General features: G+C 42.7%; 1 protein-coding gene across 3 annotated transcripts in view; it reads right to left on the bottom strand.

The window, feature by feature from the left end:
* Nucleotides 1–3831: 3831 nt before the first annotated feature.
* Nucleotides 3832–14379, bottom strand: part of UBAC2 (UBA domain containing 2) — a 211404-nt gene continuing 200856 nt past the window's right edge. For 2 of the 3 annotated variants that reach the window (XM_004458418.4, XM_071208231.1), the window contains one exon: nucleotides 3832–5153. In XM_004458418.4, coding sequence (XP_004458475.1) covers nucleotides 5046–5153 — 108 coding nt within the window. In that variant the 3' untranslated portion in view covers nucleotides 3832–5045. Of the gene's footprint in view, nucleotides 5154–10604; nucleotides 10750–14379 lie in introns of all 3 variants that reach the window. The other variant, XM_071208230.1, reaches the window with a different exon arrangement.

Raw genomic sequence — 14379 nt, forward strand, 5'->3', positions numbered from 1 at the left:
TAAAATAAATCTGCTTCTTTGCTTTCCTTTAATACGGCAACAGCAGGCACTAGTGTTACATTCATCTTTGTGAACACTTCAATACACTAGGTCCTCACCTGCCGAGAGAAGGCCACACCGACCCACCACACTCTGGGTGAAGACCTTTGCCTGTTTTGCAAAAGACCTCCGTGATCCTGGCAGGTTCATTCACATGAACAACTGGGATCTGTCCTAGGTTACACGAACATGGGTTTTTACAAAATCTGCAGAGGTAGACCTAGGCTGAATGATTCTCAGAGACAATACAGCACTTCTGTTTAACATCATAATAGAATCCTATAATGAAGAGCTCCATATATGGAACTGTTAATATAGCAAAAGAACAAAACTGACCATGGCCTCTTGTAATTAAATTAAAATCTTGTGAAACACAAAAACCAGTCGTGAGATGGCCCTAGGGCCAGGCAGTCCCTGCAGGCTCCTGAGCCTGGGCTGGTCCCACTGTGGGGAGCAAAGGGCATCCCTGAAAGAGCAGGGATGCTCAAGAGGCAGAAGTGACCCCCATCCTGACCACCAGGAAACCTGAGGCCTTCGCCCCTCGGCCTTGCAGCAAACAGCACTGGATGAAAGCGATAGGGGGTTACCACAGGGCTTATCTTTGGTACTTCACCGTGGTACTAAGTGCTCCTGCCTGCGGTCTGTCCCAGGATAAAGGGAAGAGGGGTTTATAAAGTCCCTAAGGGCTGGCACCCTCAAAAGCTACACCCTCTGGTTAGAGACTCTGAAATCAATTCCAGGCTTCCATTTAGGTTCCAGGGGGCCCCTTTGAAAAGAACTACAGCGGGAAGTGTCTCTAATGCGAACGTTGGGCGGGAGGGGCCAATGCCAGCCTAATCCTAGGGTATGGGGATGCCACCCTCACTTTTAGGTTTGCAGTTGTTAGGAGTGCACCTTTTATTTCCAGGCCCCTAGTTTTCCTTTCTGCCTGCAGTTTCTCCAACCCTGTGTGACTGTGAGGGCAGTGCTGGAGATGCCTTCAGATAGATTTAGTGGGTGTGGAAAGGGAAATCTGGCCCCAGGGGAGGAATCCTGCCCTTGGGCGCTGGGAGATGCCGTTCCTCTCCAGAGGTTCTGCCAGGTTCTCCCTCTTCCTGCACACACAGCAGGGACGGCCAGTCACAGAAAAGGATAAAGAACAGCAGTGAGCCCCAGGGACCTGGGAGGTGGTCGGAGGCAAGGTATGTGGGGCGCCAGTAGGGACGTAGGACAGACCAGCCAGGAAAGTCTGAAAGTTGAAAGTAGGAAGGTGAACAAAGAGGGAACTTTCCTTCTTCCCTCCTCCTCCCCTTCTCAAGTTGCCAAAGTCCAGGGCCGGAGCTCCAGGGGGAGAAATGTTAAATGTGAGGAGCAGTTAAAGGGGTCAAGGGTCACACATGAAAGGGACGGAGGGTCCAGAGTGGTTCTAGCCTCAAGCCCCTCAGGGTCCCCTGGGTGACCTTAGCCAAGTTATCCTGCGCCTCTGACCCTGTAGCGTGTGCTTACACCAGCTGAATTTCTCTTCTAGTGTGCATTCTAAACTTAATAGAAAACTACCCAGGCGGCTGGAGGAGCAGTCTAGGCAAAGTAGAACTCAGAGTTAATAGAATTTTCAACAAGCCTGGGGCTAAAAGGTGGGGATTCTGGAGTTTTTGCTGTATCCATCTTTTTGGCTTTTCTCCTGTATGAAAACCCTTTCTTGGCCTCCATCAGCACCCTGATGGATTCCACTCTCAAGTTCCCAACCCTGTCTCTTGCCCTCCATCCTCACCAGATGACCTTAGTTCCTTCTTTAGTAATAGGGAGGAACTGGATGATGTGAGCTTCTTCAACTTCTCTATTTTACGATGCATCTGTGGCTTACCCTTATCTCCTTTCTCTTGTTCCAGAGGACTGAGGTATCCTTCCTCCCTTCTAAGGTCAGTCCCTCCCTGGGGTTCCTGGTCATATCCCTTCCTAGGCCAGGATCTTGGCTTTCTGTAAAACCCTGACCTACAAAGCTGACCCAGAAGCAGCCTCTCTCGCCTCTTCCTTACCCGCCACATTTCTTGGGAGAGCTTATGCACACAACCTCTGCCTTCCCAGTTGACTTTACCTTCTTTCTCTTTCCCTCTGGAACCTATCATCCCTGGGCTGAAACCACCTGCCCTCTGGCCTTCCCCTGCAGCACCGGCCACTGCTGATCACCCTTCCTGGGTATTCTCTCACCTTTCCTGACTGGGGCTGCCTTCTCCTAATTCTCTTCCTATGGGCCTGGCTCTCTGCCTGTTCCTCTTTTTCCACTCTAAATGCAAGAATTCTCCTCCTATAGGCCTGGCTCTTTGCTTGTTCCTCTTTGTCCACTCCAAGTGCAAGCATGTCTTCTCTCTCCACATTCCCAGTAATCCAACTTACTTCATTATCTCTGTAGGATAAAGACTCCTGATCAATTTCTCTAATCTTCTCAGACTGATTTCTGACATCCAGGTGGCCACTTTCCCACTGGGTTTCATTATGGCACCTAAAACCTCTGTAGGTCAAATGATGCCCATCTAGTCCCATTCTCTCTGCCTGAAACTCCAACTCTATTAGTGGCATCACCAGCAGTTAGCTATGGGGGTTATTTCTCCACTAAATGGACAATGCTCTATCAAGTAGGTTAGTAAACAAAATCACGCTTCTGTTCATTTTTCTTACACTTAAGATTTCAGTTTCAGAAGTAAACTTTTAGTCTGAGCAAGAAAGTCAATTTTGACATTCTTGGTCCATCTCTTTATAGAAACACTAAATGGCTCTCTGATGCCCCCCTCTGGCACTCACCACTGCGCATGGAATACAAAGATTTTCCTTTCAGGGCCCATCAGCCTGAAAGATTTCTGGGTGTCTCGACACAGTTGTTGGGTATTCGAACCCCTGCAGTGGATGGCAGGAGTTTAGGTCAGCATCTGCAGAAAGCAAGAGTGGGCTGGGACGGTGCCCAGTGAGGCAAGGAAAATGTGCCCAAGGGTGAAAAGCCATGTTGATTCCAAGGGGCAGGTACAGTCCAGAGGACTGACTTATAGGGTAGCTAAGGTTCCTTTTGGAAGGGCAAAGCTCTCTGAGATGTAAGCATTTTTAGATAGGAATCCGGATTAGAAAACAGACGAGGAAAGCTGGATTGCTAACCTTTTTGAAGGTGTGCCTCAAACAGTGATACTTAAAATGTGGCTGTTTGCTCCTCAACCTCTGGGAAAGAAGCAATGAAAAGTCTCAAGTAAGTGAGAATTTTAGTTCTGATTTGGTCTATTTTGCTAGATGCTAGTTGGACATATAAGAGCTGGTATATTTTTGGATGTGAATTTTTCCTTGCCTGTTACCCTTTGCATCAAAAAGTAGAGGAGGGATTTAAATTTGCCTCAGAGGTTTTACAAATACATCTTCAGCAAGTGCTCAGGTTCTCTTTATAAATTCCCTTGGTCAGTGAATCTGGTCTTGGGTGACTCCACTACGTCAACCCTTCCTTATAAGCAGGGAGGAGGTGGCTTAACTGCAGTCAGTCGGAGGCTAGTGCTTGGGGCCAGCCGGGCTCCCAGGTCACCCGAGTCACCTGAACTCCCACCCCGAGCAGTCTCAGGGTCTCAAAAGCCTAGGAATGAGGCCCTACGACCCTTGGGCAGTAACACCCCTTGCCTGGTGATGTTCCGGGGCCAGTCCTACCAACAGGGAGAAAAATGCGTCTCGCTTCAAAACAAACACCGAAATCTTTTGAAGAGTAGTCTGGCAAATCTTTTTTTTGCTGTGTGTGTGTGGTAAACAGTACAGTCTAGAATAAATCTAATAAAAGATACTGAAAAGTAAAACACTTTAAAAACTTTATTGTAAATATCACACATCGAAATTTGCATCAATCTGATACATCTCTGCTCATTTTGCAGAACACTTCAGTTGCACAATTTCCTTAAATCTTAACTTGTTTAGATCTTTTATTGCTCATTTCAGCCCACCTCTTGCCCTTCTCATTTCTCGCCCTCACGGATGCACTCTGCAATCCACTCTGCCTTACCCTTCGATCCAGATCAGAGCCCAGGTGTCAGAGAGCACCTGCATCCATAGGAGGTGGCTGTGAGCAGCGAGGGCCGGGCACTTTAGCTGTGCGGTTGGGTGAAAGCCAGGCGAAACCCGGGTTCAGATCTTTTCTCTTCTCCTCTTGGGCCGGCACACCTGGGGCAGCCCCTGAACACTCCACCGGGGTCCTCGTACTGCTCCAGGAAGCCCACTCTTCTGTTTGTTTCCTCTGCGTCCCATTTTCATCCTCTAGCTTGAGTGGCTTACTCTGGATATTCTGAACCAAATTAGCTCAACTCAAATTTCATGGAGTGTTCCAGAACCCAGAACTGGTACTTTATTATTATGTCTAACAGAAGTGGGGAGAAGGAGCTGGGGGAAAGTCCCTGGACTGGAATGAAGTGGAAGAGGCTTTAGTTCCCCGTTTCTCCCTCAGCACACACGCCTGGTCAAGTCTGTGGACAGCAGATAGAAACCCATCTCCTATGAAGTCTGTGTGCTGGACAGCCACTGGGCTTAATACCAAATTTGAGAAAAAATAGTGATTAAAAATATCTGTAACAAATAATTTGACATACCTTTTCGTAAGTAACATTGCCCTTTCCCCCTTTAAGATTATGATGATAGCGCATCATCGTAAAAAGAATAATATTACAACAGCAGTGATTTCCCATCCGGATTGCTATTTAACTGCTTGCAGAAATCTGAGATTTTAATGCATTTTAAACACACATTAGGAATAAGTGATAATTCTCCATATTAAGGAAAATATCCAATAAAAAAATAAAGATAGAAAATACATGCTAATATAACGGCAAACATTTTTGATACCATAACTGTAATAATCTTGGAGTTTTGGACAGGGAAGCAGTAGCGACCGCCCTGTACTCAGAACATCGTGGCTATGGAGAGGGCCTGGTCCTCCTGGGCTGCCCTGGCCGTGGGGCCTGTGCCCGCTGTCACACCACAGCACCTGGCTGGCCTGGCCTGGAGCCTCAGGACCGTCAGTGCTGCAGCAGGAAGTTGGTGGCCACATTGAGGTCATTATTTGAAGCTCTAAGGGCTTCCAAAGCGTCACCTCTGGAAAATCCCATTTCCATGAGTCGGGCAACCTGAAAAGAGAAACAAAACCAGAAACATGATGATGCTGACAACACTGTTAGTAATCTTCTGGCTCTTCATGTGGGTTTTGAAGGAAAGGTCAAAACTTATTTAAATAAAAACAAATTTTCTTTTCAGTATGAAATCTGATGTTCAAAAAATTTTAACAGGTAATATGTTTAAGTGCTTACTATACATAGTCAATATATATGCATTAAATCATTTAATGCTCATTTTATAGAAGAAGAAACAGGGCTTCAGAGAGATCAAGTAAGCTGCCAGGATCAGCAGGGCAGGTGGTGGGAAAGGCCTTGAGAACAGGTCTGCATAAGCAGCTCTGTGTGCTGCCACCTCCTTCAGTGTCAGCTCTTGATTCCTGAACAATAATTTATGAAAGTCACATTTCCAAACACATATGCAAAACTGCACAAATGAAGTTTATTCCTGATGCTGGCAGACATTGATGATATTGCTTCGTGTCCTTGTTTTCAGTTCTTATGGTTATATACTCAGCAGTGGAATTGCTGGGTCATATGGCAAACTATAGCTAGTTTTTTGAGGAACTGCCAAACTGTCCTCCACAATTGCTGGATCCTTCTACATTCCCACCAGCAGTGGATAAGGGTTCCCATTCCTCCACATCCTCTCCAACACTTGTAATCTTGTTTTTTTAAAAGCTGCAAGTCTAATGGGTTTAAGATGGTATCTCATTGTAGTTTTGATTTGCATGTCCCTAATAGCTAGTGACGTTGAGCATCTTTTCATGTGCCTTTTTAAAAAAGATTTATTTTTTATGTGTTTATTTTCCTCCCCCCCCCAACACACGCCCTCCTGTTGACTGCTCTTTGTGTCCATTCTCTATGTGATTTTCTGTGTCTGCTTGTATTCTCATTAGGCGGCTCCGAGAACCGATCCTGGGAACTTCTGGAGTGGGAGAGAGGGGATTACTCTCTTGTGCCACCTCAGCTCCCTGTTCTGCTATGTCTTCTTATTTTCTCTCCTCTGTCTCTCTCATGTCATCTTGCTGCGCCACCTCTCTGCGTCAGACAGCACTCCTGTGTGGGGCGGCTTTCCCGCGCTGGGCGGCATTCCCACACAGGGTGGCCCTCCTGTGTGGGCCGGCACTCCACGTGGGCCAGCTTGCCGCGTGGGCCAGTTTGTCCTCACCAGGAGGCCCTGGGCATCAAACCTGGACTTCCTATATGGTAGACAGGAGCCCAACTGTTGAGCCGCAGCTGTTTCCCTCATGTGCTTTTTAGCCATTTGTATTTCTTCTTTGGAGAAGCATCTGTTCAAATCTCTTGCCTTATTTTTTTAAAATGGATTGTCTTTTTATTTTTGAGATATAGGATTACTTCATATATGCTGGATATTAGGCTCCTATCAGATATATGGTTACCAAATATTTTCTCCTATTGGGTAGGCTGTTCTTTTACTTTCTTGATAAACTCCTTTGAGGTGCAAAAGGCTTTACTTTTTAAGAGGTCCCATTTATCTGTTTTTTCTTTCCCTGCTCGTGCTTTGGGTATGAAGTTCAGGAAGCCATTTCCTATTACAAGGTCCTATAGATGCTTCCCTTACATTGTCTTCCAAGGTCTTTATTGTCTTGGCTCTTATATTTAGATCTTTGATCCATCTTGAGTTGATTTTTTTATAAGGTGTGATATCCAGTTCTCTAAGCACCATTTGTTGAAGAGGCCATTCTCTCCCAGTTGAGTGGGCTTGGTGGCCTTGTGGAGTATCAGAAGACAGACGATAAATGTGCCCTTTAAGTTCTTTCATCACACAGCCTGAGAACGTCTTCTTTTGGGCACTCATATCTCTTTAACAGCTGCAACATTTGCTATGGTCTCATCTGACAAGGAGGCTCTCTTCCCCCAGCCTGAGGCTTCGACAGACAGCGGGAGCAGTGAGCAAAAGTGGGGCCAAGCCGGGGATAGAAACCGCGGAAAGGAGGCAGCTAAAGTTGCCAAGTGTAGGGAGGACCAAGTTTGAAGTTTTTTGACCACAAATCCTGAATCTGTAACTACAGAGGTTTCCTGTATTTCAAGTCTTCAATGTCAAAACAGGCAGTGCTACTAGGGTTTACGTGTAAGTCCAGTTGTTTGGAAACTATTCTCCTATTTAAAAGTATTATAGAGGAGCTGATGTGGCTCAATGGTTGAGCGTCAGCTTCCCAAATATGAGGTCTGGGGTTCATCCCAGACCCTGGCACCCCCCAAAAAAAGGTATTATAAAGATACTTAAGGCTCCAGAGTAGCCACAGGAATCTTTTTTTTCTTTTATATTTTATATTGAAACATACCACATTTACAATAACCTAACAAAAACAATTATCTTAAAAATGGAGGGACTTTCAGCAACTTTTGGGTTGATGATGTGTTTGTGGACTGAGGAGGACTTAATCACTCTAATTTTTCTTTCCTATAGAAAACAATGCACTTGGTGCTACCTAGTGAAAACAGACCAGGCCCAGTACTGCCTTTCCTTCCTCTGATGAAGATACTGAAGGGTGTAAGATAGACTGTGGGGGTGAAGTGTGGGGTACTCAGGGGCCTGAGTGAGTGGAAGGATGACACAAAGAGAGGAAGAAGGTGTAGTGCAAAGGTAGGTGGGAGGGGAGGACAAGTTGACTAACAGTTCATGCACCACCCAACCCAGACTCCCTCCAACCGAGGTGTGTGATTCATCTCATTATGGGCCATGAACACTTCCTGGGTTAAAGATTAGGATGTAAAAAATGCATGTAGTAAGGGTATTCATTCCATAAAACTTTAATGTCAGTTATATACATTTATGTAAACGGATGTAGTTGACTGTATTATAAAATGCATCTCTTACTGTGAGTTGTGGTCAGAAACACTTGACAAGAGTAGTTTCTGCAGGAATGGTCTGTGCACGTAAGAAGGGCTATCTAACGGTGTGCAAGTGTGAGATGGACACGTGATTTCAAGCTTAACTCCCCAGATTGGATGGAGAGCTATGGAAAGAATGGTAGGACTCATCTAGTTATGTTTTCCACCAAACGCATGATGCCCTTTTCCAGAATATCAGCCTTGGCTGAACACACTTCACTTGTTGCCCAAGATCACCACAGAACACTGAAAACCTGCTGTTATTTAAGGAGAAATCAGCCTCTCGGCAGTCGCCATAGTGGGATTTCAAAGGTCCTAATTTTGCCCTGTGAAGTAATACAAAACAATCCTTTTCTCTTTTCCAGCCCAAGCCCTTTCGGTGTTTGAAGGCCACTTTCCTTCTTCCCTTAATCCCTCCACTTCTTTAGGCTAATCCTCCCTTCCCAGTTCCTGGGTGTATTCCATATCCACGTGGGCGTTAGGTGTTCCCCCACCTTTGCTGGTGCTGGCTCCTCTGTCTGGAAAGCTCCTCTCTTTGCTCTTGCTGGATTACTCCTCTTCATCCATCAGATCTTGGGCACTAGGCACTTTCTCTGGGACTACAAGGAATTCCTAGAGATACTTGCAGCACCATTTACCTCTCTGTCTTGGCCTTATTACAGCTGTGACTTTTACATGTATTTGCAGAAGTGACTGCTTCTCCTCACCCACTAGATGGTAAGCTTATGACTACATGGCCTGTGACTATCTTCGTTCATTTTTGTGTTTCAGTATTCAGCACCTTCCAACCTAGTCCCTTTCTTTTAAATGTTCTCTCATATATGAATGCCATCCCAAATTACAATGCCCAGAACTGAGTACAGTACCACTGGTGTGGTCTGGCAGGGCAAAGGTGCAATGAAACTACTGCCTTTCTATGATCTCACTCCTTAACTTCAATTATTACAGCAGAGGCATGCTTTACGAGCATGTACACACAGGTGTATGTGAGCACATGCATGCTTTTGTGTATGTAGCTACATCATACTGTTTGGTTAACATGAGCCACTTAACACGAAGTTGGGGCCTGCTAGAAACCATCAGGTATTTTCACATAATAATGCTCTTAAGCCAGGTTTCTCAAATCCTTCCCCTACAAGTTTACATATGATCTTCTAAAGCAGGAATTCTTAACCGTTTTTGTTCCACGGACTCCTTTGCCAGTGAGGTGAAAACCACAGACCCCTTCTCAGAATTTAGTGGTAAATAATTTTAGAACATTCAACTAGCATCGGGTCTAACAACTAACATAATTTTGAAGTGTGGATGAGCGTAAGCAATTTTTTGAGTTATGCATCAACTGTAATGTGATATGAAATGAGTACTACTATAACTTATTGCATACATTCATAAGTGAAGGAAATGCTAGATTTCAGTTAGAGGTCAGAGAAAATAAAGTTGATTTTTCCAATTCAAGCTCATGGACCCCCTGAAATCTTTCCACAGATCCTTTGGGGGGTCTGTGGTCCCTTGATTAAGAACCCCTGTTTTAAGTAAAGGACTGTATTCATCTCTGTTAAATTTTGAATGACAGTTTTCTAGCCAACCAAAATGAATTATTTTGAATTTTAATTCTATTCTCTACTACGTTAATCATCTCTTCAAACTTCTATCATCCCTTAATTGGAGGAGGAAATCTCTACAACTTCATTGAAGTTCTTACTGATGAAAATGTATAACAGGGTAAGGTCACAGATAACCCAGAACTCACTAGAGACCTCTCTTTTTATTCAAGTGGTGAATCAACATTTTTAGATTTTTTAACCACTTTCAAACCCACATCATTATTATCCATTCCACAATGTCACTGACATATTTCTGAAAGGAACGAGATGGTGTCAAGTGTCTTGGTGACATCCTGTGTTATCAAGATTAGTTTGGCGACTTCAGACTACAGCATTCTTTTTAACGTTCACAAATCATCTATTTGATCATCTCTTTTAGGCTTCTGCCAGAAGACATGAAACATCAATTTTGCCATTCAACTCTCAGAATTCATACTTTTTTCTTTCCTGAGGAGGGGGTACATGAGATGAGGGATGTGGTGGATATGTGTCAATGTAGAAGGAAAAACCTCACCAGTCTAGATACTCTGACTATTTCCAATCTTGGATTGAAATAACCCTTTTAAAATGTTTAATCCAATTATTTCCAGCTGAAAGACCACAATCTTTAGTAGCGATAACTTTTGCCAACGTGGAGTTGGTTGGCTCTACCTTCTTTCTCTATGTCATCCATGAACATGATACGACAGCCTCCAAACAACTTGGCCATTCTTAATAACTTTAAATAGCATGGAAAAGGCTACAATTTCTATCTTTAATATTTTGTCACCTTTAGTATCTCTAAAGCATACTTATAAAAGTATACTTTAGAGAAAAGAAACTTAAAAAGTGTAGCTAAGGACTGTCTTCTCTGTACCTAGCCAGCAGGAACAAATCTAATTGTTGCTCACACTTGGCACAGTTTGGGGATTTGGCAATTTACGACTACTAATTTGGAGCTGATGAAATACAGACCTAAATTCAGTGCTGATAAGGTGGAGGAATGTTAGACTACATCTCCTACCTGGCATTTGAGTTTTCCCTCCACTGACTATGATTTTAGTTTGTCATCCAGTAGATGATGGCAATGGGTTGGTGACAGGCAACCAAGGCAGAGGCAGTAGCATGAATGACTGTGAAAACTCAGGATACGCAGCACTTTTCCCTTTCTAGAAAGGAAGAAATCATTCAGATTTGGGATTTCTGGGCTAAGTCTCAGCTCTAATGTAAGTGATATCCTAGTCTGAGAACAAGAGCTTACTCTGTATGCAAAGCTTCCTTCTGAATTCATTCTCTCTCTCTCAGACACCACAGGTTCATCACTGCTGCTCTGGCAACTTAGCCAGGCTTGTCACTGAAGAGAGTTTTTGAAGGTTGGCTACCATGCCCTTTTAGCCAAACTAGCTTCAGGGCTTTTTGCATTTTTCAGGGGTGAGAAGACAAGCGTGACTAGAGAATTTTCATTGCTGACTGACCCGGTATTTTTATCATATAAAAAAACTTAAGTAGAAATAGCATTAACACAGTTCTTCTTTTAAAAAAATATATGTGTAATCGCACTTAGAAACGGTGATTGTAGCAACCAAAACTACAAACATCCAAAGAAAAATAAAATTGCGTGCTTTTGTTACAACCCTCTGGTTGCAGCAGTTTGGACATGTGGATAACAATCTGTCAGTAATGATCAGGAAAAGTAAAGAGATAATGGTTCAGATGAGTGTTTGTTTAACTGCTTCTATCCTATAATGGCAGGGTGCTTGCACAGGGCCACCACAAGTCTGTGGGGTATTCTTTCTCTCCCTCTTTCTTAGGAGGTACCAGAGATCGAACCTGGGACCTTGTATATGGGAAGCAGGCACTCAACCACTTAGCTACACCTGCTTCCCAGTGTGGGGTATTCTATTGCTGTCCTTTCTTCAGTAATTTCTAAGGTTCACAGTCCAGATAATAAGAACTGGAGCAAAAACGAGCAACACAGGGAACAGATGTCTAAAGCTCACTTTGGTAGATACTAAAAAATGACTGCTGTTGACCTTATCTGCTCAGAGAAGCCCAACTTGCTCAATCCTCATGCATTTTAGTATTGTCTTACTGTCTCTTGTTTGCAAGTCTTAGCATATGAAACATGAACTTGCAAACTCAAATGGCAGAAAGATAAAATCAAGGCTTGTGCAGGCCCGTAGTCATCAGGTAAGCAAAATATATAGACAGGATACCAGAAATTCACAATTCTTTAAAACATAAGTAAAGGAGACGCTGGCAGACATTTTAGATGAGACTGAAAGCAGAAGGCGCTTTACACCACATATTCACTATATGCCCTTAACCATGGAACAAAAACCTCTGGCTCTCAGAGAAATAGGCACTCGATAAACATTACCTCCTTTGATAATTATTATCCTCCTTAAAAATGAGTTAGGTGTGTGGAAATTCTTCTCCCTGAACTTGGACTCTCAGATCTCAGTTCAGAGATTTTGACAATGACAAAAACGACCCTCATTCTAAACCACCCTCAAGCCTTTAGGATATGGGTGTGTTTTTTTTGCATTCACTTTAATGTGCTTCCATTTCACTAACTCCATGTCCTTTGTTGGCCAAAGAACTGATGTGTCTTTTTAAATAATCAAGTGCAGCATCATTTTTAGAGAGGGCCTCTGTGAGCAGATTGGCTGGAAGGAGAGTTTCTGATCAGAAGTCACCCCCTATGGAATCTTGGTCATTGTTGTCATGGGAGAAACCCACACACTCCCCTCCAGATCACAGGCAACCTAATTAAATACTGACACCACAGCTAAAAACACCCACGTGTACATATGCAGCTATGGTTGAATATAGTCACAATTAAAAACAAATTGAAAGTGATTCTTTCTACATATTTCTAGTGTTGAAATGGTATAAATGAGAATTGGCCTAGAAAAGTAACATGATAGGACTGAATGAAGTCAGAGAGATAGGAAAAAAATTTTTAAATGTGAGCATAAAATTCTAACAAAACACCCACATTATTTTAATGCTTCTTGGAAATACTTTATATCTATAAATTCTAGCAAATACTCAATTAAGATAATTATAAAAATGATGGTTTTTATAGACAATCAGTCTACCTCCCTCCATACCCAAAGTATATATATTAGCTACAAAACATATTAAATCAACTGAAAGCCACACAAGTTCTTTTTTTCTACAGGCTGTTTCTTATCTTTTTAGTTTAGCTTTTGGAATGAGAACCACCTGATCTGATCTATGTGAAGAAAAATTTCCAATGTAAAATTGCTTGATCTTATTTGACCAGAAGATAAAAATACATTATGAGGAGTTTAAATCAAGTTGTTAAAATAGAGGAATGTCATTAAAGAAATATGTACTGAATACCTCCTTTGCTTTCAGGACCTATGCTATGAGTTGGAATTTGTATAAGGACTTGTCCCGGGTGGACCGTGAGCACCATGAGGCTTGGTCTCACGTCTTCCTTGTTTCCCAACAACACTTGAAGCACAGGCTGACACACAAAAGGTGCCCCAACATCGATTCAGAGGAGTAATTAGAGAAGTGGTGCATGTGAAGGGGTATAAGTTTAGAGACGTAAATTCTTTAAGGAACTGATAGCCTGTAGGGGAAGACGACCAATAAACACTTTGAGGACAAAATAAAAAAACTGGTAAAACACTTAGAAGTCTTCAAAGGAAACCTGGTAAGACAAATACATTTTCTAACATAAGCAGAGCCAACAGCAGGGCAAAGGCGCAAAGGTGTACATGGCATTCTCAATTAGTATGGGATAGATTGGGTTTGCAGTAGTCTGGAAAACTTAAAAATAGCCCATAGCATTTTTTATTTTAATATTTAACATTTCCTTCAACATTTCAGAGCATGGCAAGTACCTTCTCTTTTCTTCTTATGCACATAGGAGAGCTTTAGTCTAAAACTTCTCACCTAAGACTTTGATCAGATTACAGTTCATCTTGGTTTCTAGTCTAAAAATCTGAATGATCCTTTTCCCTTCTTTTAGAGATCAGCAATAATTAAGTTAGTATTCAAATAGGGTGCTGTGCTTTTCTATTTTCCACACCCACATAACTGTAAAAACTACAGCTACCAACTGTACGGTCTCCAATGCCTGTTTTCCATAACTGAAAAGTTGACTTCAGAGAGATAATGATCAGAGATATCTGACTTAAAGGATATCAAGAAGGCGCCACAGCCAAAAGAGCATTGCTACGGTTGTCTGAAAATGTTTCAAAAGAGAAAAGATGAAATGTATTTTGTCTATAATATGTTTTTCAAAGAGGGACCACACTGAATGAGAAAAGAAACTTATAAAGGCAGATAAATCTGTACTGATTTTCCTTTCCCCCTTTTTAAAAAATATCTTCTATGATTTGGGATGGATACCTTATGTCCCTAGTATCTTAAAGGTAATTCTACTCAAGTAAACTAATGAAATTCCATTTTGGTATTCCACTTGCAGTTCAGCTACTCTTTGGCACAAGTAAAATAGTCGGACATTCATTCCTATAGCAATTCCTTTCAGTGAAATGCTCCTCTGCCTGTTTTGTTCAAATAAGACTGTGGTTTTGTTAACTTCCCTTTAGCTAAGGATGTAAAAAAAAAGAAAAATTTTTTTTAACTTTTACTTCCCAAATTCTAATGCTTGTAGGAACTGATGCCCACTTAAAAGGCACCTCCCAACTGATCCTATGCTAGGTTGTCCATTCACAGCAGACAACTTTCCAGTTAGGCTTTCGGAGAAGCCTCTCAGAAGGAGCAATGGGCTATCCCAAGACGTGGCTCAGCCTTCC

Source organism: Dasypus novemcinctus, chromosome 15 (assembly GCF_030445035.2).
Source record: "Dasypus novemcinctus isolate mDasNov1 chromosome 15, mDasNov1.1.hap2, whole genome shotgun sequence".
In the NCBI taxonomy this organism is placed as follows: Eukaryota; Metazoa; Chordata; class Mammalia; order Cingulata; family Dasypodidae; genus Dasypus; species Dasypus novemcinctus.